General features: G+C 38.7%; 1 protein-coding gene, 1 long non-coding RNA gene and 1 other non-coding gene across 3 annotated transcripts; 1 reads left to right on the top strand and 2 right to left on the bottom strand.

The window, feature by feature from the left end:
• The first annotated feature begins 5,512 nt into the window (after positions 1-5,512).
• Positions 5,513-8,110, top strand: ARL14 (ADP ribosylation factor like GTPase 14). Its single transcript, XM_033132715.1, has one exon. It carries the CDS (start codon positions 5,665-5,667, stop codon positions 6,238-6,240), a length of 576 nt encoding a protein of 191 aa, XP_032988606.1. The 5' UTR covers positions 5,513-5,664; the 3' UTR covers positions 6,241-8,110.
• Positions 8,111-8,956: 846 nt separating this feature from the next.
• LOC117014611 (U7 small nuclear RNA) lies at positions 8,957-9,019 on the bottom strand. The gene has a single exon (XR_004421550.1). It is a non-coding gene; the product is annotated as a U7 small nuclear RNA (small nuclear RNA).
• Positions 9,020-14,392: 5,373 nt separating this feature from the next.
• On the bottom strand, positions 14,393-23,840 carry LOC117038758 (uncharacterized). The gene is made up of 3 exons (XR_004425717.1): positions 23,471-23,840; positions 18,673-18,729; positions 14,393-14,435 (listed from the first exon to the last, which is right to left on the bottom strand). It is a non-coding gene; the product is annotated as an uncharacterized LOC117038758 (long non-coding RNA).
• Positions 23,841-24,237: the final 397 nt, after the last annotated feature.

The raw sequence follows: 24,237 nt of genomic DNA, 5'->3' as shown, positions 1-24,237 counted from the left end.
TATAAATGTTGTGGGATAACAGGAAAGGGTGGTGAAACATTTGTAGACTTTTTTATGAAAGTCATCAGAGAAAAAGTAGTTATTTTACTCCCTATCACAGAAGCATCATCTTTTCATTTGGTTATAATATTCACGCAGAATTTAACCCATCATTTGCTTGGTTGTCCTGAGAACAAGGTGTAATTTGTCAAATAGGAAACAGAGTGAAGGCACATATATACGATAATCCTCATTGTAGCCAAATTAAAGTACTACCCCAATACTGACAGCAGATTTCATAAAGAATGTATCAGTTTTCAATGTTATACCTTTTTAAAAATTAATTTATTGAAAATATGGAGTTGGGGAAGAACTCAAGTGGTAGTGTAGTTAGAGTTCCTAAATTCATCTTTGGAAGTGGTCTTACCATATGTGTAAGCTGAATTATTTCTCTGTGTTACTATACACTGCAGCCTAATTTCATTAGCTTATTTCAATTATATTCTTTATTTCAACATGCTATTTTGAAAAATTTCAAACCTACAGGAGAGTTAAAATTAATATAATATTGAATGTCAACTGCAGTTGAAAAATTTTAAAAACGGGGGAGAAGGGGAAGGGGAAAAAGAAGTTCAAATTTCCAGGTTTAAAAAAAAAATAAGTCAGGGGGATGTAAGGTACAGTACAGGGAATATAATCAATAATATTGTGATAACGTACTGTGTCAGATGGTTGCTGGACTTATCATGGTGATCACTTCTTTAGGTATAGAAATGCTGAATAACTATGGTGTACCCCTGAAACTAATGTAATATTGTATGTTAGCTATATTTTAATAAAAAATCTTTTTAAAAAATAGTACAATGAACACCCAATACGCCTCACCTAACTCCATCAATTGTTAACTTTTGCCATATTTCTGTGTGCTCTGTGTGTGTTTGCTAAATCAATTGAAATTAACTGGGTGATATCACCTCCGAATACTTTAGCACGCATCTCTTTAGAACAAGGACATCCTCCTACATAACCACAATACCATCATTATACTCAAGACAGTAAGCAAATCTCAAGTCACATACCGGTGGTTCCAAAAAAATGTACGTATACAAGTGGACACTTTGGTCAACGTTGTTCAAGCAGTAGTTCACTGTAATCAGAAGTGTCCAGATGCTGATGGTAACCACTTTGAGCACCTCTTATAACTGCAGAAGTCAAACGTGACTTGTATTGATCTTTTATCATTATATGTTGAGTACTACAATTTTAATACAGTTTTCCTTTCTTAAAATGTGTATACATTTTTTGGGCACCCTCTGTATATGTCGAATCACTATGTTGTAAACCTGAAACTAATAGAATATTGCACGTCAATTGTAATTGAAAAATTAAAAAATGATCTAAAAAATAAATAAAGCAAATGGGTCAAAGTGTAAAAAACAAAATAAATGACATTTAGCATGATAAAAAACACCATCTAATATATAGTTCATAATCAGCTGTCCCCAACCATCATAATTTCTTTAATCAATTATTTTTGGACAGAGGATCCAATCAAAGATCACACAATGCATTTAGGAAATCATGTATCTTTTAATTTAGATGGTACTTCCTCCTGCTCCCCACTTTTTTTTCTGTCTTTCATGACATGGACATACTTTGAAAAGTTCAGGTCTGTGTCTCGTAGCATGTCCTACAATCTAGATTTGTGTGATGGTTTTCTCATGATAATTAAAAATGTTTGTGGAAAAAAAATACACATGCATACTGTACATTCCTGCTGTTTTCCCATTGCACCCTATGTTTTCCCATTTTTGAGACTTCACTCACACGACTATCTCTTTAATTAATGCCCTTCCCCCACTGCCTTTCTTTCTATAAGGCCCAGTTAAGTATTTAACCTTCCCTAGGTGATTTCCCTCATGCCCTCCATCCTGAAATAATTTCTGAGTATCAGAATACTTTAGCTTTTCTTTCCTTATAGCATTTACATTTTCTTTTTTTTACTTTGTATTATTATTTTTTCTTGTTCACGTATTTTTTTTACCTTCTCTCCAATGAAAGTGCCCTAAGTGCAGGCCTAATTTATCTTTGACCTCCCTGGAATCTAGCACATAATGTTTCACAAAGTAGGCAATCAATACATATATTTATTGAATGAATGAGTAGATGGATGAATAAATGATTGAAAATGTTATCTCTGGTTTCTGAGATACAGTGAGTTGCTTAAAAATGAAATGTTTCTTTAAAAGGTTTGAATAATTTCTTCATAAGTGTACTTTCTGCACCCAAAATACTCTACTTAATTTTTTTAAAAAAATTGTTTTAATAAAAATGTTTATTATATGCCTTGGTATAGCTGTTTTAAAAATTAACTTGCTAAGCATTGAGGGAAGACTTTCCAATTTGAACAGTTTGTTCTTTAGCTTTGGAAAAGTCTTATATTATTTTTTTGATAATTTCGTCTTTTGTGTGTTTTGTGTTCTGTCTGGAATAAATTGATCCTCTACATCTATTACATTTTCTTTCATATTTTCTATCTTCTACTTTCTGAAAGATTTCCTTCCAACCTATTTATTAATCTTATTAAATTTTGGAAATCATGTTTTTAATTTTCAAGATTTTTTTTTTAATCTCTGTAATTTTCCATTTAATATATTTTTGGAGTGGGGTTGATCACAGGTAATCAAAACCAAGGAAAGCAAAAGTGCAGATAAGGAGAGACTACTGCATTAAAGACTTCCTGTGAACTACTTATACAATACAGTATAGTAGTAAGGGGGTAAAGCAATAAAGCCTCTACGTATTGTGGGAGGATGGACTTTCAAGGAGAAATCATCCTTTTAATAGATCGACTTGTTTAGATTAAAATATGAGCTTCTGTAAATCCCTGAGGTATAACTATTCAGATATGCTGTTCATTTCCCCATAAAATAGTAAATATTATCTTTTTTTCAGTTTTATTTTTATTTATTTATTTATTACCTTTTTTTATTAGTTTCAGGTGCACAAAACAAAGTAATACTTAGACGTTTATCATTTATATCCCTCACACTGTGTGAACCCCCCCATCCACTATCCCCCTGACATCGCACAGAGTCATTACATTTCCACTGTCTCTATTTCTAGTGCTGTACTCCGCTTCTTGTAAGTATATATATATATATATATGTATATATGTTTGTATGTTTATACATGTATATATGTATGTATGTTTATACATATATATATAAACTTGTAGTTGACATTCATTATTTTTCAGCTTCAGCTTCAGGTGTACAATGCAGTGATCAGGCATCTACATCTTCCCTGAGGTGGTCTCCCTAATGAGACAAGTGTCCATCGGATACCCTACAAAATCTTTACAACATTATTGATTACATTCCCCAAATTAATTTCAAAACCCCGTGGCCATCTTGTGGTTACTGACTGGTTTCTAATCCCCTCACCTTCCCCCTTATCCCCACCCCCTCCCATCTAGCAACCCTCAGTTTTTCCTCTATGTCTCCGAAACTGTTTCTGATTAGTTCATTCACTTATTCTTTTCTTTAGATTCCTCATATAAGTGAGATCATATGGTACTTATCTTTCTCTGTCTGACTTATTTCACTTAACATAATGTTCTCTAGGTCCATCCATGTTGTTGCAAATGGTAAAATTTCTTTCTTCTTTATGGCTGCGTAATACTCCATTGTATAAATGTACCACAGTTTCTTAATCCAGTCATCTACCGATGGGCATTTTGGTTGTTTCCATGTCTTAGCTATTGTGCATAGTGCTGCAGTAAACATAGGAGTGCATAAAGATTTTTGAATTGGAGTTTTGGATTTCTCGGATAGATACCTACGAGTGGAATTGCTGGATCATAAGGTAGCTCCAGTTTCAGATTTTTAAGATACCTCCATACTGTTTTCCATAGTGGCTGCACCAATCTGCAATCCCATCAACAGTGCACAAGCATTCCCTTTTCTCCACATCCGCGCCAACACTTGTTGTTTGTTGATTTATTGATGATAGCCATTTTGACTGGGGTGAGGCGGTATCTCACTGTGGTTTTTTTTGCATTTCTCTGATGGTTAGTGAGGTTGAACATTTTTTCATATGTCTGTTTGCCATCTGTATGTCCTTTTTAGAAAAGGATTTTTGTTTTTTGAGTGGCCTTTTTAATGGCATCCATTTCTTGCTTTATGGATGCAATGTCTTTTCAAATCTCTGTGGAAATACTAATTAAAACTTACTGAAATTTTCTTCTGTTTCCTGCACTACCTCTGTTTAAACTTTCTTAAAGCCTACTTATTTTTATCTTGGTCTTTCACTCATTCATATTAAAGGCATTTTAAGTATAGAAACCTCTGTATGCTGAAAAGCTGATTGGGAACTGTGTACCTGAGCAGTGTCTGACAACTACCAAGTGGGCTATATGTTAATTAAATGTTGAGTTAGTTATTATGATGTGTAAACTTCCAACTGCCAAAACATGGAGATCTTTTTTTCTGATGTCATTCAATTTCTTTAGAAAAGAACCCTCCAGTTTTTTGCCTGGGGTGTAACTTCTGATTGCTGAAATATCACCTAGCAGAGGGTGAGTGTGTGTGTGTGTGTGTGTGTGTGTGTGTCTGTGTGTGCACGCATGTGTGTCTTCTGTTCCTCATTCAGACTTATAGTTGACTCCCTCTGCTTTCAGTCCCTTATTTCACCCCTTCCCTCTATATCCTGTGCATCAGCACGCCAAGCCTCCCCTTTATCCTGCTCCATCCGTTACCACTCACCTTCCTTCCATATCCATCTGCCAGAATTTTGTTAAAATCTCTCACCCTCTGAGGCCCTCCCCATCTTCTTGTAATGGGTTTATATGGTGTAGTTGTTCCTTTACCATCATTTTGGTAGAATCTTGAGATAGAGAGGAGATAAATATAAACATGGAACTATTTTCCAAAATATTGATTCCAAAAAATCAATTTGCCATCTTTAATCAGACTGCTTAATTTTAAAAGTGTTCGTGTTACAAACTTCCCCTCTGTAAATTTGGTCTTGTGAATAGTGTAAATTTTCTGCCTATAAGATTCAAGAAGTGATTCTCTCCTTATGACTATGGGAGTAAGGTTCAGACAACCTTGGGTGGTTTCAAATCTTCTACTGAGTAATCTAGACAACGGGAAAGTACTAAAGATATTGCTTAGGGAAGTGTGAGATACACTTTCTCTTTATGACTTTAGAAGTCTGGTTACTTATTTACAACTGGGATAAGGTAAATGGTCAAACAACAGAGGAGTTCTACAAACCATTTGTTAAGTTTTTAGTCTGCTACTAAACTGCACTCTTGTGCATGTCTGAACCTTCAGTTACCCTGGATTTCCAACATCTGGAAGAGAAAAGAAGCTGCAGCATCACTCAGGCCCCTCCCAAGTCCCACTCACTCACAAAGAATTTACTCTTTGAGCCACTATAACATTGGCTGGTTACTCATACCACAGATTCCTCGGGATTGGCTGGGACTGCAAATAAAACCCTGTGTGCCCATAATCAAGCCGATAAGCTACAACATAAATGCACACCAGTTCCTCTTCTTAGAATACAATATGAAGCATTTGCTCTCTTCTTTCCTCCTAACATTTTCATGCAAGACCAGGGGAGGAAACATTGTCTCTGGCCAAAAGGAAAAAGTCTTTCAAGGAAAAAGAGCCTGAAATGGGTCTGTTGAGTTCTAAAAACCCTAAAGCCAAGCAAGCCCAAATTCTTCTTCTGGGGCTGGACTATGCTGGGAAGTCTACTCTCCTTTATAAATTAAAGCTTGCTAAGGATATTGTGACCATCCCGACAGTAGGTTTCAATGTGGAGACGCTCGAGTGGGAAAAGAGTCTTTCCCTCACGGTCTGGGACGTTGGAGGACAGACCAGAATGAGGAGCGTGTGGGGCTACTACTGTGAGCACACCGATGGGCTGGTGTACGTGGTGGACAGCACCGACAAGCAGCGGCTGGAGGACTCCAGGAGGGAGTTTGAGCACATTTTGAAGAATGAACACATTAAAAATGTGCCTGTTGTCCTGTTAGCCAACAAACAAGATGTGCCTGGAGCTCTGACTGCTGAGGATATCACCAGAATGTTCAAAGTGAAGAAGCTCTGCTGTAACCGGAACTGGTACGTGCAGCCCTGCTGTGCCATCACCGGGGAGGGGCTGACCGAGGGGCTCAGGAAAGTCACCGAATTCGTGAAAAGCCACATGAAATCAAGAGACACTTTATCACTCTTTAAGCAGAACTAAGGGCTGTACAGTGAAAGAGACATTGATGGAGTTGAAAGGGTAATTTTTTTTCTGTGCCTGGTGAGAAAGTTGCTGAGATTTGAAAATCTTTTCCTGAGATGTTATGTCACCCACATTCAAAGAACTCAAAATAATATCAATATTATTTTTAGCCAGACACTTTAGCAACTATGTGATAATGATGATTGAGAATTAAAAATGTAATATTTTGTGCATGTTGGATGGTTCAGAATAATCATATTTGGGACCAAATAAATTATTGCTTTATTATTTTTATATGACTACTGGAACATTTGAAGGAAACTGTCTGCTAACAGAGTCACAATCCTTTCAGATTGTTTTCGGCTGTCACAGGTATGCAATTTCCACTGCACTCATATGTAACAGCTGAGTGGTGAAAAAAATGAACTTTAAATTATGGAGAGGAAAAAGGTGGATGTGACCATTTTGTAAACCCCTATTTATCCTCTATATAAAGTTTCTCTTCCGGATTCCTGCCAGCTTTTTGAAATCTACTGCTGGGAACTTCCTACAATGAATCAAACAATGAACTCCAGGCTGTTAGTTGCCCAGAGGCTGTGTTTTTCCACAGGGAGAGAAGTTTGTATCTTAAGACTCTGGGGATCAGAGTAGCACCTTAGAGGTTAGGGTAAGGTCTGGGATTACGGCTCAGCTTGAGGCCACAGCCCCAAGACCAGCTTTACTAAAATTCAATGTAACAGTCATTGCTTGGGAACTATGTATGGCTCACGGTACTGATCAAACAGGAACCAGAGCTAGACTTTGCTCTTGCCGTTTACTGAGGGAAACATGAAGCTAGTAGTTAGAATACGGCAGTAAGTGCTGTGTGCTACAACAAGAGAGACTCTTTCCGACCTGGAAAGACAGGAGGTGCTTTACGCAGGAGAGGGTGTTTAAGAGGATCCTCAATGTCTCATGAAGCTACGGGTTAGTCACTGGAAGTTCCCATCACTACGAGGCTCTCTGACATGCTGTGGGGGAGGGCAGGAGGAGAGAAGGAAGTAGAGAGTGAGTCGGAATTCCCCTGAGAGGCTCAGAACTCCAGGGAGGCCCTGGTACTAACTCTTTCCTCCTACACTACCTCCAACAAGGCTCATTGGAGCTAGAAGCAGGTTTCCAGCCTCCACAGCAGCCCCTGAGACTCACAGAGGAAAATAAAGGTATAATAAACCAGGGATGCCAGCCACTGGTTCTCTTCTCTCATCTTAGACATGATTTGTTCAGCAAAGATCTGAGCAGCTACTTCTGTGCTACACGATAGAGATTCACACATTATAATAAAGTCGATATACACATAATAATAATTACCATTGGTTGAATACTTGTGTGTGCCAGGTATACTAAACACTTTCATACATCTTCTCATTTAAAGTTCATAACTGCCTTGAGAGGAATAGGCATTATTTTCTCAATTTTATAGATGAAGAGTACTGAGACTAAACAAGGTTAAACAATAATAACAAACACACACACACACACACACACACACACACACACAAGACCTGGTCTTTTAGCTGAGGAGTGGCAGAGCCAAGATTCAAACTTACGTGTGCCTGATTTTAAGACTTGTTCTGTTAATTGCCATGATATTGTTTTATAAATAAGATATGGTTTCTGTCTTCAATGAACTTATAGCATACAATTAAGAATAAATCCAGGTTAAATTAAAAATAGAACTACCATGTGATCCAGCAATCCCACTTTTGGGTATATATCCAAAAGAGACTAAATCACTGTTTTGAAGAGTTATCTGTACCCCCATGTTCATTGCAGCGTAATTTACAACAGCCAAGACATGGAAACAACCTAAGAGTGAGTTGACGGATGAATAAAGAAAATATGATATGTATTTTCAATGGAATATTATTTAGCCACAAAAAGAAGGAAATCCTGCCATTTGCAACAACGTGGATGAAACTGGAGGACATTTTGTGAAGTGAAATAAGCCAGACATAGAAAGATAAATACTGTATGATCTTACTTATATGTAGAATCTAAAAAAACCCCAATTTACAGAGACAGAGAACAGGTTGCTGGTTGCCAGGGACTGAAGGTAGGGGGAATGGGGAAAGATTACTCAAAGGGTACAAACTTCCCATAAGATGAATTAAGTTCTGAGGATCTCATGTACAGCATGGTGACAATAGTTAATAATACTGTATTGTATACTTGAACTTTACTAAGAGAATATATCTTAAGCATTCCCACCAAAAAAAAAAAAAATAGTATGTGAGGTGTTAATTAACTTGATTGTCGGAATCCTTTCACAATGTATATCAAATCATCAAGTTGTATACTTTAATATATTATTATATATATATACTACATATATAATATTAAAATTTATTTGTCAATTACACTTCAATAAAGCTGTGGGGAAAAAAGGACTAAATCCAGGCCAATATACATAACTTTTATAATAAGAAGGTTCTTTGAAAAAACAAGCTAGGCAAAATAAACTGAGTGTAATAACAGAGATATAAGAAAAATGCTGAAAGACTGTGGCAAAAAGTTACGGATTTCAGGAAGACCTCAGGGGAGTGGCAATATTAAATGGTTCCTAGAAGAGTTTTTCCAAAATTTCACAAAATGATTAAAACCTCCAATATGCATCTTTAAAAATGAAATGCTTCATCCCTTACTATATTCCCTATGTATTTTTTTAATCTTCCTAATCTTTTTTTTTTCTTTTTGGGGGGGGCTTCCGGTGAAAACTGAAAGACCTACTAGACAAATTTTTAAAAAGCTGTAAGCACTAATTTTCCTAATCTTAAAATTATGAGTCACTAACTTATATCATGGAAAATGTCTGAACAGAATATATCATTGTTCTTAGCATTTTGGTAGTTTGAATTAAGTCAAGCCCTTTGTGGCCCATCTTAGCATAATGTAAAATTCAGAGAAAACAGTGTCTAAAAATATTAAAAGCAATTAAAATCTTCACTTCAGAAAGCTCTGGGTGTGTGCGGTGGTTGTAGTGGGTAGATACACTCAGTGCAGAGCAAAATTTATAAAGTAGCTTTTTCCTACCTGTCATTTCAACATCCCTCTCCCACACAACAGCTATTCCTCAACATCTCTACCAATATTTTTCAAAAACTTGAACACTCTCCCTTTTTCTTCCCCTTTCCCCCTTTCTTCCCTGGAATCCATTCTATTTTCTTCCATCAGTCACTTCTTTCCTTTTCAATGAAGTTTTACCAATGTTACTTTGGCATTTCCTTCCTACTCCCCCTAGCATGTTCCTTTATGCACAGGCGCGCGAACACACACACACACACACACACACTTGTGCACTCTTCACTCTATCTAGTAACGAAGACCAAAAGTGAGGGAAGGGTAAAAGGTTAGGTGGATAACAGCAAAATATTCCTTAATATGTGAGAGAAAAGGGGCTGTGAATATTCATGCCTTGCTATTTATTATTGTCATGCATTTTATTCTGTTATCTATATATAATAAAATAAAACTTTTAATTTATCAAAACAGCATATTGCCATGGATCTGTAGCAACCAAAAGCAGAACATTTCTGAAATGGTCCTTGGTTAAAGATTTAAAGAGTCTGAAAGGTAAATATCAGTTAAATATTTCTATGTGTTTTTCTAAGTGTTCCTAGGTGAAAAACAATCCCTACAGGGCATAAGCATAAAGAATGGCAAACAAATAAAGCAGCAGCAGTGACTGATAGATGCTAAAATTAATTTGTCAGTTTAAAAAGCAGATGTTTTTTGATGATGAATAACTTGAGTTCTACCAAACCAAGGACGATGGGGAATTTCAGGTAGAGTGTCCTGAAGTTCTCGTCCCTTGTAGGTGGCGTGGAGGGACAATCCACAGAGGCTGCAGTGTGTTGAATGTGTGGATGAACAGCCGGAGGACAGCATCTAGAGGGGCTTCTGTAGACCCCGGGGCTTGCCTGCGCTTGTTTGCATGAGCTCTGTCTCTAGAGAGAGGCCGAGAAATAGAAAGAGGACAGAGACTTCTTCAGTAGTGTTAATGATTATTTCACATAATTTGGGCTATAGTGTCATGGGGGCTTCAGTTCACCAGATTTGTAGCATTGTGTTAACTGTTAGCACATTGAATTATTTCAAGCATGAGCAGCACATTATACCTTGAAAGTGCCACACAAATATTAAGTTGATCATTAGATGACTTAACCAGATGAGTAGTATTTTCACAAGTCCCTTGTTTTGTTCTCACCAAATCTCCTGGGGAGACACAACAAGTGTTATCAAAACTATCACAACGATATGAGGAACTAATTAAGCAGTTACTGAGCCTAGTCCTCTGATTTCCAAGATTTTTAAAAAATGTAAGTATTATCATACAATGAATTTAAGATTAATATGGCAATACAGATTTTACCATTAAATGTGTTTCTGTAAACCAAATGGGACAGGTGAGAGTATTTCTGGGTCAAAAACTTAGGAGCCATCTCTCATTTTCCCCATCTTTCATTCTTTCATTCTCATTACATATCTCACATCTATCAGCAAATCCTGTCAGCTCTCCCTTCAAAATACATCTGCCTTCTGGCCACTTCTCAATCCCCACCACTCCCAGCAGGCCACCAGGAATTCTCATCTGGATGGCTGCGTTCTGTGCACAGAATTCTGCAGGAGAGGTCTGAAAATGAAACTCAGATCACATTACTGCCCTGCCTGAGAGCCTCTGTGCCCTTCTTACCTAACCAGTACCTGCCTCCTCTATCTCCCATTTCTCTCCCTCCAGCCCTCTTGCCTTAATGTCCCTGTATCATTCCTAATTTGTTACAACCTCTGCACCTTAAACGTGCTGTTTTCTCAGTTTAGCAAATACTTTCCTCAGGCTTTCAAATGGTTCCCAGTTTCACATCTTTCAGGGCTCCAACCAAACACGCAGAGGAGTTCATTGAATCCTTATCTAAATAAACTTCTGCTTCCCTGCCACTCAGCACCTCTTACCCTGCTTTATTATTTTTCATAGCATTTATCATGGCCTCAGAGTTTACTATTTACTCATTGCTTTTGTCCCTCCCTAGAAGGTAAGTGAGCTCCTTGAAAACCAGGACTTTGTTCACTGCTAAATCCTAGAATAGTGCTGAGGATGTAAAAGGTATTTAAAGGATATTTGTAGAACAAATGAATGAATGGTCTGCACCCTAAAGTGAGGGCTTGTCAGGGCCCCAGGCTGCCTCTCAGGATGGAGTATGGATCCAATAACGGGGAGTAAAAACAATGGCAGATTTGGACCTAGGACAGTCTCATTCCAACCTCCGGATCCCATCAGCGAGTCCTCCCTCAGGAGCAGTGTGCTGGACTGAAATGAACAAGGCTTTGGGGAGAGAACGGGGTGGGAATTCTGTTTTGTCACTTGTTTTGGCTTTTACGCAGGTTACTTCACCTATCTGAGTCTTAGTTTTCTCTACTAGAATAGGAAATAAACTTTTATTGTGTTAAACTATGGAGATTTGGAGGTTGTTCCAGCCACCACTGTTAATTACCCTAACAAACTAGGATCACGCTCCTTGCTCTTCCATTGTGTCCTAAAACCCTCCTTTTCCCAGTCTTCTTTGCCTCACAAATCCCCGCTTCCCCATCTCCCTACACCCATTCTAGGATCCTCCTTTGACTCATCCCAGAACAGTAGGGGGAAAAAAATTAACTTTTCCTCAACTTTGTATTTTGAAAAATTTCAAACATACAGAAAACTTGAAAGAATAGTAAAATTAATACTGGTGTGCTTTTCACTTAAATTCACCAATTATAACAATTTTGCAATATTTCCCACACACACTGTCTCTCTTCTCTCTCTCTCTCTCTCTCTCCACACACACACACAACTGCAATCATTCTGATACTTCAGACCTAAATACTTTATCATCCATTTCCTTAGAATGGACATTCTCTTACGTATCACAGTACCATTATTACACATAAAAATTTAAGCATTAATTAAATATCATCTAGTAGTCCATAATCAAATTACCCCTAAAACAGAATTTATTTATAGAATTCATTTGATCTAAGATCTATTACATTTGGTCATGTCACTTTTAATTTAGAATATTTTTCCTGCCTTTTCCTTTTTCATGACCTAGAAATTTTGAAGAGTCCAGGTCAGATAATTTGAAGAATGTCTCATAGTCTGGATTTGTCTGTTTCTTCATAGTTAAATTCAGGTTAAACATTTTTGGCCAGAATATTCCACAGGTGATGCCATACTTCCCACTACATCCATTAAGAGGCACTTAGCGTCAGTTTGTCCCGTTATTGATGATGTTAATTTTTTTTTTAAATAGTATTGTAAATAGTACCAATAGTACTAAGGTTTCTTTCTTTCTTTCTTTCTTTCTTTTTTTTTAAGATTTTATTGGGCAAGGGGAACAGGACTTTTTTGGGGAACAGTGTGTACTTCCAGACCTTTTTCCAAGTCAAGTTGTTGTCCTTTTTATCTTAGTTGTGGAGGGCACAGCTCAGCTCAAGGTCCAATTGCTGTTGTTAGTTGCAGGGGGCGCAGCCCACCATCCCTTGCGGGAGTTGAACCGGCAATCTTGTGGTAGAGAGGACGGACTCCAACCAACTGAGCCATCCGGGAGCTCAGCAGCAGCTCAGCTCAAGGTGCTGTGTTCAATCTTAGTTGCAAGGGGCGCTGCCCACCATCCCTTGCGGGACTCGAGGAATTGAACTGGCAACCTTGTGGTTGAGAGCCCACTGGCCCATGTGGGAATGGAACCAGCCAAAAGCGTTAGGAGCACGGAGCTCCAACCTCCTGAGCCACCAGGCCGGCCCCAATGATATTAAATTTGTCCGATTCCTTTATAATAGTGTCCACTAGATTTCCCCAAGGGAAAAATATAACTTTCCCCTCTGTTCTTAATAAGTAATTTGATAAATATGATATTTTGAGACTGTGTGAATATTCTGTCCCCCAAAAGCCTTTCTCTTAATGCTTTTAGCATCCCTGGATGATTTTTTTCCTGAATCAGTCACTACACTGGGAACTGCAAAATGGTGATTTTTCTAAATCTGTCTTTCCTTGTACATTTATTAGCTGGCATTCTTCTGTAAAGAAGCGCTTTCTCTTTTATCTCTCTTCTCCATTCTTTCTCTCTCTCTCCTCATGGATACTTTTTAAGTTCAAAGTTTTATAATCCAGTATTCAAACAGATCCATGGATCAGCAATGTCAGCATCACCTGCACTGCTTAAAAATGTAAATTTTCAAACACCACCCAGACCTATTCATCAGAATACTATATCTGGGGGGTGGAGGGGTGGGGAAAATTCCTGGCATCTGTGTTATTACTGACATTATTCATTCGATGCTCAAACTGTCCCAAACTTGCCTAGGAGAAGCCCCTTTAGGCCCAGGACTGTATTTGGTTGATATGTCCTATTAGTCTTTGAGCACTTCCTTGTGTGAGGGAACAGTCACCTTGTACTTTCCCTACTCGGCTGCGTCAGGTCTGTAGTTAACCATTTCTCCAAGGAGCCCTTTCATTGGGGAATGGTATTTAGAAATCAAATAGTGATGCTAGCTGCTCTCTTTGTTACTGGTGTGTCCCTGTTTATAGGCCCATTCAGTAGAAACAGCAAGGAAATACATATTTTTAAAATACTGATACCTCCAAATTGAATCCACACCATAGGATTTTCCATTATCCTCATTCCTGATTTGTATCCCTCTTCTCCTACAAAGCGTCAATACATTGTGGACAAAAAAGAGGTTCTATGGAAAGTAATCTCCCAGGGTGATATGCTTATAAATTCCTAACTGGGCAGGTCATGGTAGGCAGTCATGTGCCTTTTACTCAGGCACATAATTTTAGTAAAAGGCTTATCTTTGCCTTAAGCTACGCTGTTTCCCCAAATATAAGACCTAGCTGGACAATCAGCTCTAATGCGTCTTTTGGAGCAAAAATTAATATAAGACCCCGTCTTATATTATATTACATAAAACCCGGTCTTATAGTAAAACATAAATGTTTAGTAAAACAGGAAATAAGCTTTCCTGTAAAACAGGATACTGGGTCTTATATTAATTTTTGCTCCAAAAGACGCATTAGAGCTGATTGTCCAGCTAGGTCTTATTTTCGGAGAAACACGGTAGCCCTGTCCATTGTTTCTGTTCATCTACGTAAACATACCTTAGAAATCTTTTCAGACCCCTTCTTCTCAAGTGTGAACACCCTAGAGAGAGCACAGAATCTTGTTAACTATCCTAGAATCTGACCTCTGCCTTGTTTTCTCCCACATCCCTGTAATCTTCCTTACATTCCCTTGTTAATGTCAAATGCATAAAAGAAGCTGCAAGCTTTCATTTCTTGGAAGCAATTATCTGTCTGTTGAGATCTTGCTTCCAGGCTTCTCTGTTTGGCTCAAATAATTTTTTTTTCCCCCACAGGACTTTATTGGGGAACAGAGTGTTTTTCCAGGACTTTTTTCCAAGTCTAGTTGTTGTCCTTTCCATCTTAGTTGTGGAGGGTGCCGTTCAGCTTCAAGTTGTTGTCCTTTCAGTCTTAGTTGTGGAGAGCACAGCTCAGCTCCAGGTCCAGTTGCCGTTGCTAGTTGCAGGGGGCACAGCCCATCATCCCTTGAGGGATTCGAGGAGTTGAACTGGCAACCTTGTGGTTGAGAGCCCACTGGCCCATGTAGGAATCGAACCGGCAGCCTTCGGAGTTAGGAGCATGGAGCTCCAACCACCTGAGCCACCGGGCAGGCCCCTCAAATAAATTTTTATAAAAATTCTCTACAGGTTTGGACATTTCTTGTGTCAATAATATTTACTCATTTGTCCTATGCTGCAACACAATATTTTCAGAATCACAATACAAATATCACCACCTCTAATTAACCCACTCAGGAAAGTTCAATATTTCTTTTCAATTCTTTCTGTTCTTATTCAGAGTGCTGTGTTCAAAGTAACTTGATTTTTCCTGTGGTTATATTGATTTCAGGTTGATTTTTGCTATCGTATTCAGTTTTACGAGTTGACTCTTTATCTTTTTGAATTAATATTAAGTTTTGAATTCACAGAGTATTTACATGCCTTACAAGTTAAAATTACATACAAAAGTATACTCAGAGAAGTCTTGCTCACATTCTAGCCATTCCCACCTATCCACAACCTGTAACCATTTTCATTAGTTTCATGTTTATCTTTCGTTTTCTCATAGCAAAAAAAAAAAAAAACCAAAACCCAGAAAAACCAAATACATATAATTATATTCTTGTTTTCCCCTATTTCTTAGATAAAGGGCTACATTTTATGTACACAGAATAAATAATTTTAAAATGAAGATTTGCTACCATATTGTGGATGAAAAAGGGGTTCTATGGAAAGTAACCTCACAGGGTGATCTGCCCATAAATTCCTAACTGGGCAGGTCATGGTGGGTAGTCACGCCCCAGGCATATAACATTAGTGAAAGGTTTATCTTTGCCTTAAGCAAACTCTGTCCATTGTTTTTGTGCACCTAGGTTAACACACCACTGAAAGAAGGGTAACTGCTTTAAGAGAGCACCTAATCTTGTTAATTACCCTAGAATCCAATCCCCCCTTGCTTTCTCCTACCTTCGTATAATCCTCCTTACTTCCCTCCCTAATTCCAAATACAGAAAAGAAACAGCAAAACTGTCACTCTCTGAAGCATTTGAGATCTTGCTTCCTGGCAGCATTGTCAGTTTGGGCTAAAATAAACTCTTATAAAAATTCTCTACAGGTTTGGACATTTCTTATGTCAACAATACTCATTATTATATTAAAGAAGACATCCTCCTTTGTACAACAAACTGATTTTCATTCCTCTCTCTTCAAGTTATACATAAAGTGGCATTTTATTTCTAAATCAGGTTGAATTTTCTTTTATTTTAAAGCATTTTTCCACTGGAGTTCAATGTACCTACTGTAGTTGCCTATTAGTGGGAAACATGATTGTGGTAACAAGATATCATCCTCTGGTTACCAAGGGATAACCCCCATTATCTACATAGTTACCTTTCTGCTCTTGTTTTAAAGCAAATGATACACATTACACCTATTCTATAATGTAATCTTCGGTAAAAATTACACTGACCTTCCTTTGTAAAAATAAAACTCATGTATCTACATACACACACATATAAACTTAAATAGAAAATATAAAACACACCAAAATGTTTGGGTGGTTGCATTATAGATGGTTAAGAATTCCTGCTAATTCTTAGTACTTTCCAAATTTTATATAGTGAGTGCATGTTATTTTTATATTTAGAGGAAAAATATTATTCTAAAGAGCTGTTAAGTCAACTGTAACTGAAAAATAAATAAATAATTTTCTAAAAAGAGCTGTTTAATTTTCAGAGCCTATATAAAACACGAGTAGATAATGCATAATTTTAGAACCGTCATTTCAACTGCACTGATCAAAAGTAGTAAGAAATCCTTTAAAAAACCAGAAATATTGCAATGTTTGAGGACATTGTAACCAAGTTTTTATAGTTTAAGACAAAAACCCTCAGAAACCAAAGAAAACAAAACAGCTGACATGTATTGAGCACTCACTGCAGGCCAGGTTCTGTTCTAGCATTTACATGTATTATGTCATTTAATCCTCACATTAACTGTATGGGGTAGAACATTATCATCCTCATCTGCTGAGAAGAGATCTGAGACGCCAAGCCGCACAGCCACCTAAAACTGAGAAAAGCATTTACTCTGCTCTTTGCATATGATCAAGCTCCTACTGTCAGTTGTTTGGTGAGAATTCTATATTGTACCTCTGTGCAAAGATGTAATTCTCTCTTAACCCATGGCTTACTTCACATTCAAATGATCTTCCCCTCACTGCACTCAGTCTAAAAACAGTTAAGGAGCAGAGAATGGATATTTAACAAAATTAGTTCTTCATCAGAAACAGAAAGTTTGAAAAATAGGGATATACAAGTCTCTGTTTGCACTTTGCTACATTTTCTTCTAGTCTTTATTTTTCTTCAATAGATCTTTTTTGATAATTTGGTAATTTGCTGTTTTCATCTACAGCCATGTATTATATATTTTTGCCATATTATTATATATCTGTCAGATCCATCATTTTTCAGTGTTACATCATTTTCAGTGATGTAGATATACCATAGCTTATTTAACCATTTCTCTACTGCTGGCTTTTTATGTTGCAGCCAAGTTTTCATCTAATAATTCAGCAACAAACATCTTCATGCCTGTATTTGTCCTCCCCCATATTTATCCCTTCATTTATCAAATATTGACAGAACATCTAATGAATTCCAGACACTGGATTAGGAGTTGGGTTTAAGATTTTTTCCCCTAGGATAGTATTTCAAGGTTGAAAAGTTTTATGCCTCAATATATATTGTGAAATTGTTTTTTAGAAGGTCAACATCAGATTATTCTAAAATAATTCTTTAAAAAGGAAAAAAAATGATGTAAAAGCTTTTAGTTATTAGATTACTGATGAATACACCATTATGTATTGAAACCTATATTGAAATCTATATATTTGTAGATTTCAAATCACTTCTGATAGGAAAAACAATAATGAAAAAGATTTTGCCTAACTATAACTCAAAATCCAGACACAATAAAAGAAAATGGTGATAAATTTGTCTATGTAAAAGTAAAAATTGTAGCAAACATTATAAACAAAGTCAAAAGACAAATATCAAACTGGCAGTTAATATTTGCAAAATACAGTCAGCTTTCTGTATTCACTGGTTCTGCATTCGCAGATTCAACCAACAAATTGAAAATATGCAGAAAAAAATTACATTGTTGCTGACATGTACTATGTAGTAGGCCTACGATGGTTGTCTCTGTACCGAACATGTATAGACTTTTTTGTGATTATTCCCTAAACTATACAGTATAACAACTATTTACATAGCACATACATTGTATTAGGTATTATAAGTAATCAGATAATTTAAAGTATAAAGGAGGACACGTAGGTTATATGCAAATACTGTGCCATTTTACTTAAGGGACTCACGCTTCTTTGGATTTTGGTGTCCTCTGAGGGTCCTGGAATCAATCCCCTCAGATACTGAGGAGCAACTGTATATCATGAAGATCTAGTGTTTCTAATGAAAAAGAACACTGAAACATCAAGAAAAAAAGAATAACCAAAACCCTATAGAAAAATGTACAAAAGACATACACATCGTTAACAATAAATGACATTCAAATGATCCTTAAACAAGTGAAAAAAAATCTTCAGCTTCACTATTAGAGAAATGGAAATTAATACTACAGTTAGATACCATTTTTCACCTATCTAGTTTGCAAAGGTGTGTGAGTTTGACAACATATTCTATTATTCTGTTGGCGAGGCTGTGGGAAAATGCTCTCATTCAACACTGGTGGAAATACAAATGGTATGACTTCTGTGGAGAATTGGACAACATCTAACGAAGACACATTTGTATTTACCTTTTAATCGGATAATCTCTCTTGTAGGAATTCTCCCTGAAGACGCACAACCCATATCTGAAACACATACGTGTAATGTTAATCATTGTGGCATTATTTGTAATAGCAAAACATTAGAAACAACCTAAATGTTCCTCCATAGAAGACTGGTTTAAAAAAGAAAAAAAGCTATATTCCCAGAGGGAAATACTACTCAGCCAAACAAAAGAATGAAAAGGGGGACATGCCAAAGGGAAACTAAAAGGGCCAAGAGGCAATGGCACGCCAGTAGCAACAAGTACACCTAAAGCCCAGATGATTTTGGTTTCTAAACAGCATACCTTCACTACAAAGTGACCTACAAGTTCAAAGTACAAGGTGAGCTTGAAGTATCTTGTGCCAGAGAGCTAGAAAGAACTCAAAGGCTGATGGAGATAGGTCAAAAGTTTATAGTAATGGCTTAGGGGGACTTCTACTGACCAAATCTGAGATAATTTAAGCATTAACCGCACCCCCCCCCCCCACGAAAACCAACCAGATAGTCATGGGTTATAACACACTGAATAAATAAAAACAAAAACTCTAAGTCAATTTAATAAATGCCATTAAAAACATAAGAAAATGAAAAGGAAAGAAAAGGTGTGAGGTGGGGAAAAGGAGAGCTCTTTTATACAGAAAAATGTAGAGGGTTTGATAGAATTGCAAAGTCACTATTTTGCAACTGCAAAGTAATAACTAACCTTGGGTAAACACATGTTATTTGTATAAGATCACAACATGATTTCCTGAACTATCTTCTGGCTCTATCTATGATCTAGGATTAACAGACTTTTGAAATGGAAAGCCTTGATCGGATAAGGGAAAAACTATGGGATCCTTACTTTAGTATGTTTTTTCCTTTCTCCCCGAAGCTGAAAATCATAATTTACAAGTCCAACGTGAGCAGACCCCCAGCTCCTCACCTTGAATTCTTTTCATCTTTGTCACAAGGCTACAAGATACATTGGAACTACCTGCTAAAGGAGGCTTCATCATAAACAAAATTGAAGACAAATGTCAAATTGTGACTTAATATTTGTAATATATATCATAGATAAAAGTATGATGTCCCTAATATAAATATTACCATGTGTGGGGACAGAGCCCCAAAAAGCAGTTTCCAGGCTCTCGGCCTCACATGGAGGGGTGCTGGCTCAGGTAGTAAATGGCCGTCGACTGTGATCAAATGGCCATCAGCTATGGCTAGTTGGCCGTCAGCTGTAACCAGTGAGCCACTGGCCACTGGTATAGCTGCTGTGGCTACGCTAGCAGAAAAAGTGGGGGCTAGCAAGAAGATGGTGGCTGAGTCTGCAAGCGGCACAGTGAGGGTTGAGAATTGTGTTGCTCCTGGTTCCTGTGTCTCCAACCCAGCCGCCAGTGAGAGTATAGTGGTATGACTCCCCTACCTATGGCTCCGTGGGTGTTCCTTTTTGGCCTCACCATATCCTGCGTTCTTATGTGGGGAGCGGGAGCAGAGACCTCGCATGACACCCTGCATGACACCATGTTTTCCGGGAAATAAGACGTAGCCAGACAAGCAGCTCTAATGCATCTTTTGGAGCAAAAATTAATATAAGACTCAGTCTTATTTTACTATAATATAAGACCCAGTCTTATATAACATAATATAAGACCCGGTCTTATTTTACTATAAGACTGAGTACAATATAATATAATATCCGGTCTTATATTAATTTTTGCTCCAAAAGACGGGTTACAGCTGATTGTCTGGCTAGGTCTTATTTTTGGGGAAACAGGGTATATTGTTATTTTTATGTTAAAGCAGTGGAGAAAAAGATCCTGTTTAGCCTGTTGAGCCAGATAAAGTGTCCCATCTCTAGCCTAAAGCATGCATTTTGGGAGGAAAGTAAAGCCTCTCAACATTTCCTTGATCTCTCTCTAAGAGAGAAAGCTGGAGGGCAGAAGCCCATAATAACGCTGCTCCAACTCAGGGTAGGGTCTCCACAGGTCACATACCCATTTCATTCTGCCATATCTGTTGGCCTGTACAACTGTTGGCTCGGTGTAACTGTTAAGAGTACTCCCTTTCACTCTCAAAAGTGTCTAAGTTTGGACCATACATGGTTTCCCTACTTTTAAAAGCGTGAGACCCCTCATGCTTTTCAGGGAAGACTTCATTTGGCTGATGTTGAAGGGTAAATGCCAAGCTCGAGAGAGGAGCAAGACTGAAATGTGGCAGAAATGGTCCCCCCCACAAATGTCCTTGTTTTAATCTCTAGAACTATAGGTATGTTACCTTACATGGCAAAAAGGAAAACTTGTATAATTAAGTGTGTTGAGATGGGAAGGTTCCTGGGTTGTCCAGGCGAGCCCAATCTAATTGCACAGATCCTTAACATTGGAGAAACTTTCCTGGCTGAGTTCACAGTTAGAGGGAGAAGTGACTGTGGAAGAATGCTCAGAAAGATGCAACACTGCTGGCGTTGAAGATGAAATAAAGGGCTCGCAAGGCAAGGAATGTGGGCAGCCTATAGTGGCTCAACAAAGCAAGGAAACAGATTCTCCCCTAGAGCCTCCAAAAAAGAATACCGCCCTGCCAATATCTACAGAACTGTAAGATACTAAATCTGCGTTGCTTTGAGCCATTGTGTGGTAATTTGTTACAGCAGCAATAGAAAACTAATATATGGAACTGACAGCAGTTCTAACAAGCCTTGAGGGGGCTAACAAGCCATCCGCTCATTTAACAAACATTTAAGTCCTTATATATTCCTGATCCAGTGGAGAATAAGATGGACTTGTCAAGGAGTTTGTGGGGACAGAGCCAGGAGTGCAGTTTCCAGGCTCTCGGCCTCACATAGAAAGGTGCTGGCTCAGGTAGTAAATGGCCATCAACTGTGATTGGATGGCCATCAGCTGTGGCTAGTTGGCCGTCAGCCGTAATCAGTGAGCCATTGGCCACTAATATAACTGCTGTGGCTACGCTAGCAGCAAATGGGGGCTAGCAAGAAGATGGTGGCTGAGCTAGGAAGCGGCGGAGTGTGGATTGCAAATTGCAGAGAAGCGAATTGCTAGCAAGTGAGATTGTTTGGCAGAGACAAGCGGACGGCGGGTTGCGGATAGTGTGGCTCCTGCTTCCTGTGTCTCCAACCCAGCCCCAGCGAGACTATAGTGGTATGACTCCCCTACCTATGGTTCCGTGGATGTTCCTTTCTGGCCTCACCATGTCCTGCGTTCCTATGTGGGGAGCGGGAGCTGAGACCCCGCATGGCACCCTGCGTGACAGAGTTTATAGCCCTGGAAGAAGACAATAACTGAAACAGGTAATTAAGATTGTTACGAATGTTCTAAAAGGGTTAGTAGAGGGTGGCATGAAGTAATTACCAAGCAGAGGGTAGAAAACTAGGATATGTAAACATAGATAGAGGGTATCCCAGGGTGAAGTCATGGCATGTGTGAAGGTTCAGGCAGGGGTTTGAAGGCACATGGATTAAGGCGGTAAATAGCCAGTAGTCCAGTTTGGTTGCACCATAAAATGGATGGGAGAGGGAAAACAGAAGTGCAGTTTGGAGCCAAGTGGTAAAGGGTCTACAATGCCAAGCTAAGAGTTTGGACTTTATCCTTCAAGTACTAGGAAGATATGAAAGTTTCAAAGCAGGGAAGGGAGCATGATCAGATCTGTATTTTATAGAGATACCTCTGCTATAAGCTCCACTAGGACAGAGACCAAATTTGTTTTTGCTCAATCCTGAAGGTACTTCAATCAGAAGAGGGTAGCTTACGCTGTGGTAACCAACAACTCCAAAAGTCTGTGTCTCAAGACAATAGAAGTTTCTCTTTCACGTGCAACATGTTCATCATGGGTCACCATGGGGGCTCTGCTCGTCTTCACCAGGGATGCAGGCTGAGGAAGCTATTACCGTGTGGCGTTAAAATTAAACGCAAACAGAGACCAGCCTTGAAGGTTCTCTGAGCAGATAAACAAGTTTAGTCATTAAATTAGCTTAATTACCAATCACTGTTAAGACACTGCTTTTTCACTTATGTAAGCTGCTTTGTATACTCCTGAGTCTCATTCCACGTCCTGGTTTGAATGATCTAGTTTTGCAAACTGTCTTTTTAGTGTGTGCACAATAAATTTTTGCCAGTAATTCATTGGTTTTATTTTGGCTATTTCTGAACCTTTGACATTGGAAAGTTGCCTGTTGCTGGGCAAGCGAGAGGGTAAAGAGCTCTGGAGGACCAAAAAGTGGCAATTAAATGCTGTATCTGAAAATAACCTGTGACATCCACTTATATATCTCATTGATCCAGGGTCAGGAAGTATCCCACTACCGCGTTTCCCAGAAAATAAGACTGGGTCTTATATTAAGTTGTGCTCCAAAAGACTCATTAGAGCTTATGTTCAGGGGATGTCCTCCTGAAAAATCATACTAGCGCTTATTTTCTGGTTCGGTCTTATTTTCGGGGAAACACAGTATGTGCTGAAAGGGGGTGAAATTGGCAACATTTGGTGATGATTAATAATGCTTAGCATTTATAAGTACTAATTCAACAAATGAATCAATTCGAAGGAGTAAGAGGTTTTATCTAATGGAAATAGTGAACAGGAGGAAAAGGAGACAGACAGGGTCAGTGACTAATTAGATGGGCAGGGTGTGAAAGAGGGGTTTGACTACTAGATTTTCAGTCTGGATGAGTGAAGGAAGGGTGATGCCAATTGAAAAAAAAAACACAAAAAGAGATAAGGTGCACATTTGGATGTGTGCCTACGTGTGATTAGTAGAGTGCAGGTGAGACACCTACATTTTGACCTCACCTTTTGCTGGGTAAGATCTGCAATCTCCGCTTCAGGCCTTTTGCTCAGTATGCATACTGTTTCTCCTGTGTCAGGTGCTGCGAACTCAGCTCGAAATCAGAATTGGTCGCTGCTCTAGGGTGGATGGACAAAAACAGAGGTAAGGAGGATGTAAGGTGCTTTACATGAATCACTTCAAAACATTTCGTAAGATATAGTTATGTTCCTTTCATAGTAAAGATAATTGACTATCTGAAATCCAGCGCTGCTGTGTAATCTTGTGCAAATTACTTCACTTCTCTGAGCCTTCGGTCCTTCAGTTTTAAAAGGTGAATACTTCCTACAACGAGTGTTGTGAGGACTCGGGGCTGGCGGAAGGGTCAGAGTCGTAAGACGTACAGATACCGCGCGCACCACACACTGCCCAGACCTCCCCTCACACTTTGCTGGGGACCAATAACCAGAGAAGGGAACCGGGGGGGGGGGGGGGGGGGGGGGGGAGGATGGAGGTGGGGACTTCATCCCGCCCTTAGCCGCGCAAAGAGATGACGTCACGCTCACCCTTGACACATCTGGAGCCGCCCCGGAGAGGAAAAAAGACGAGACCCCACCCACGGCTCGCGCGACGCACTGACGTCACGCCATTCCCGGCCTCCTCTGCGCGCTGACGTCACTCCGCGGGCGACCTTGCTTCCAGACCCGGGTCTCCGAAGCTCGAATGTGAGAGGGGCAAGCCAGTATAGAGAGCGGTGGGTCTAGCGTGGAGTTATTGTGACATCAGTTTGTAG

The sequence above is a fragment of the Rhinolophus ferrumequinum genome, chromosome 2 (genome assembly GCF_004115265.2).
Source record: "Rhinolophus ferrumequinum isolate MPI-CBG mRhiFer1 chromosome 2, mRhiFer1_v1.p, whole genome shotgun sequence".
Lineage (NCBI taxonomy): Eukaryota > Metazoa > Chordata > Mammalia > Chiroptera > Rhinolophidae > Rhinolophus > Rhinolophus ferrumequinum.
The sequence above is the reverse complement of the archived record's forward strand: the minus strand, read 5'-3'. Positions and strand labels throughout refer to the sequence as shown.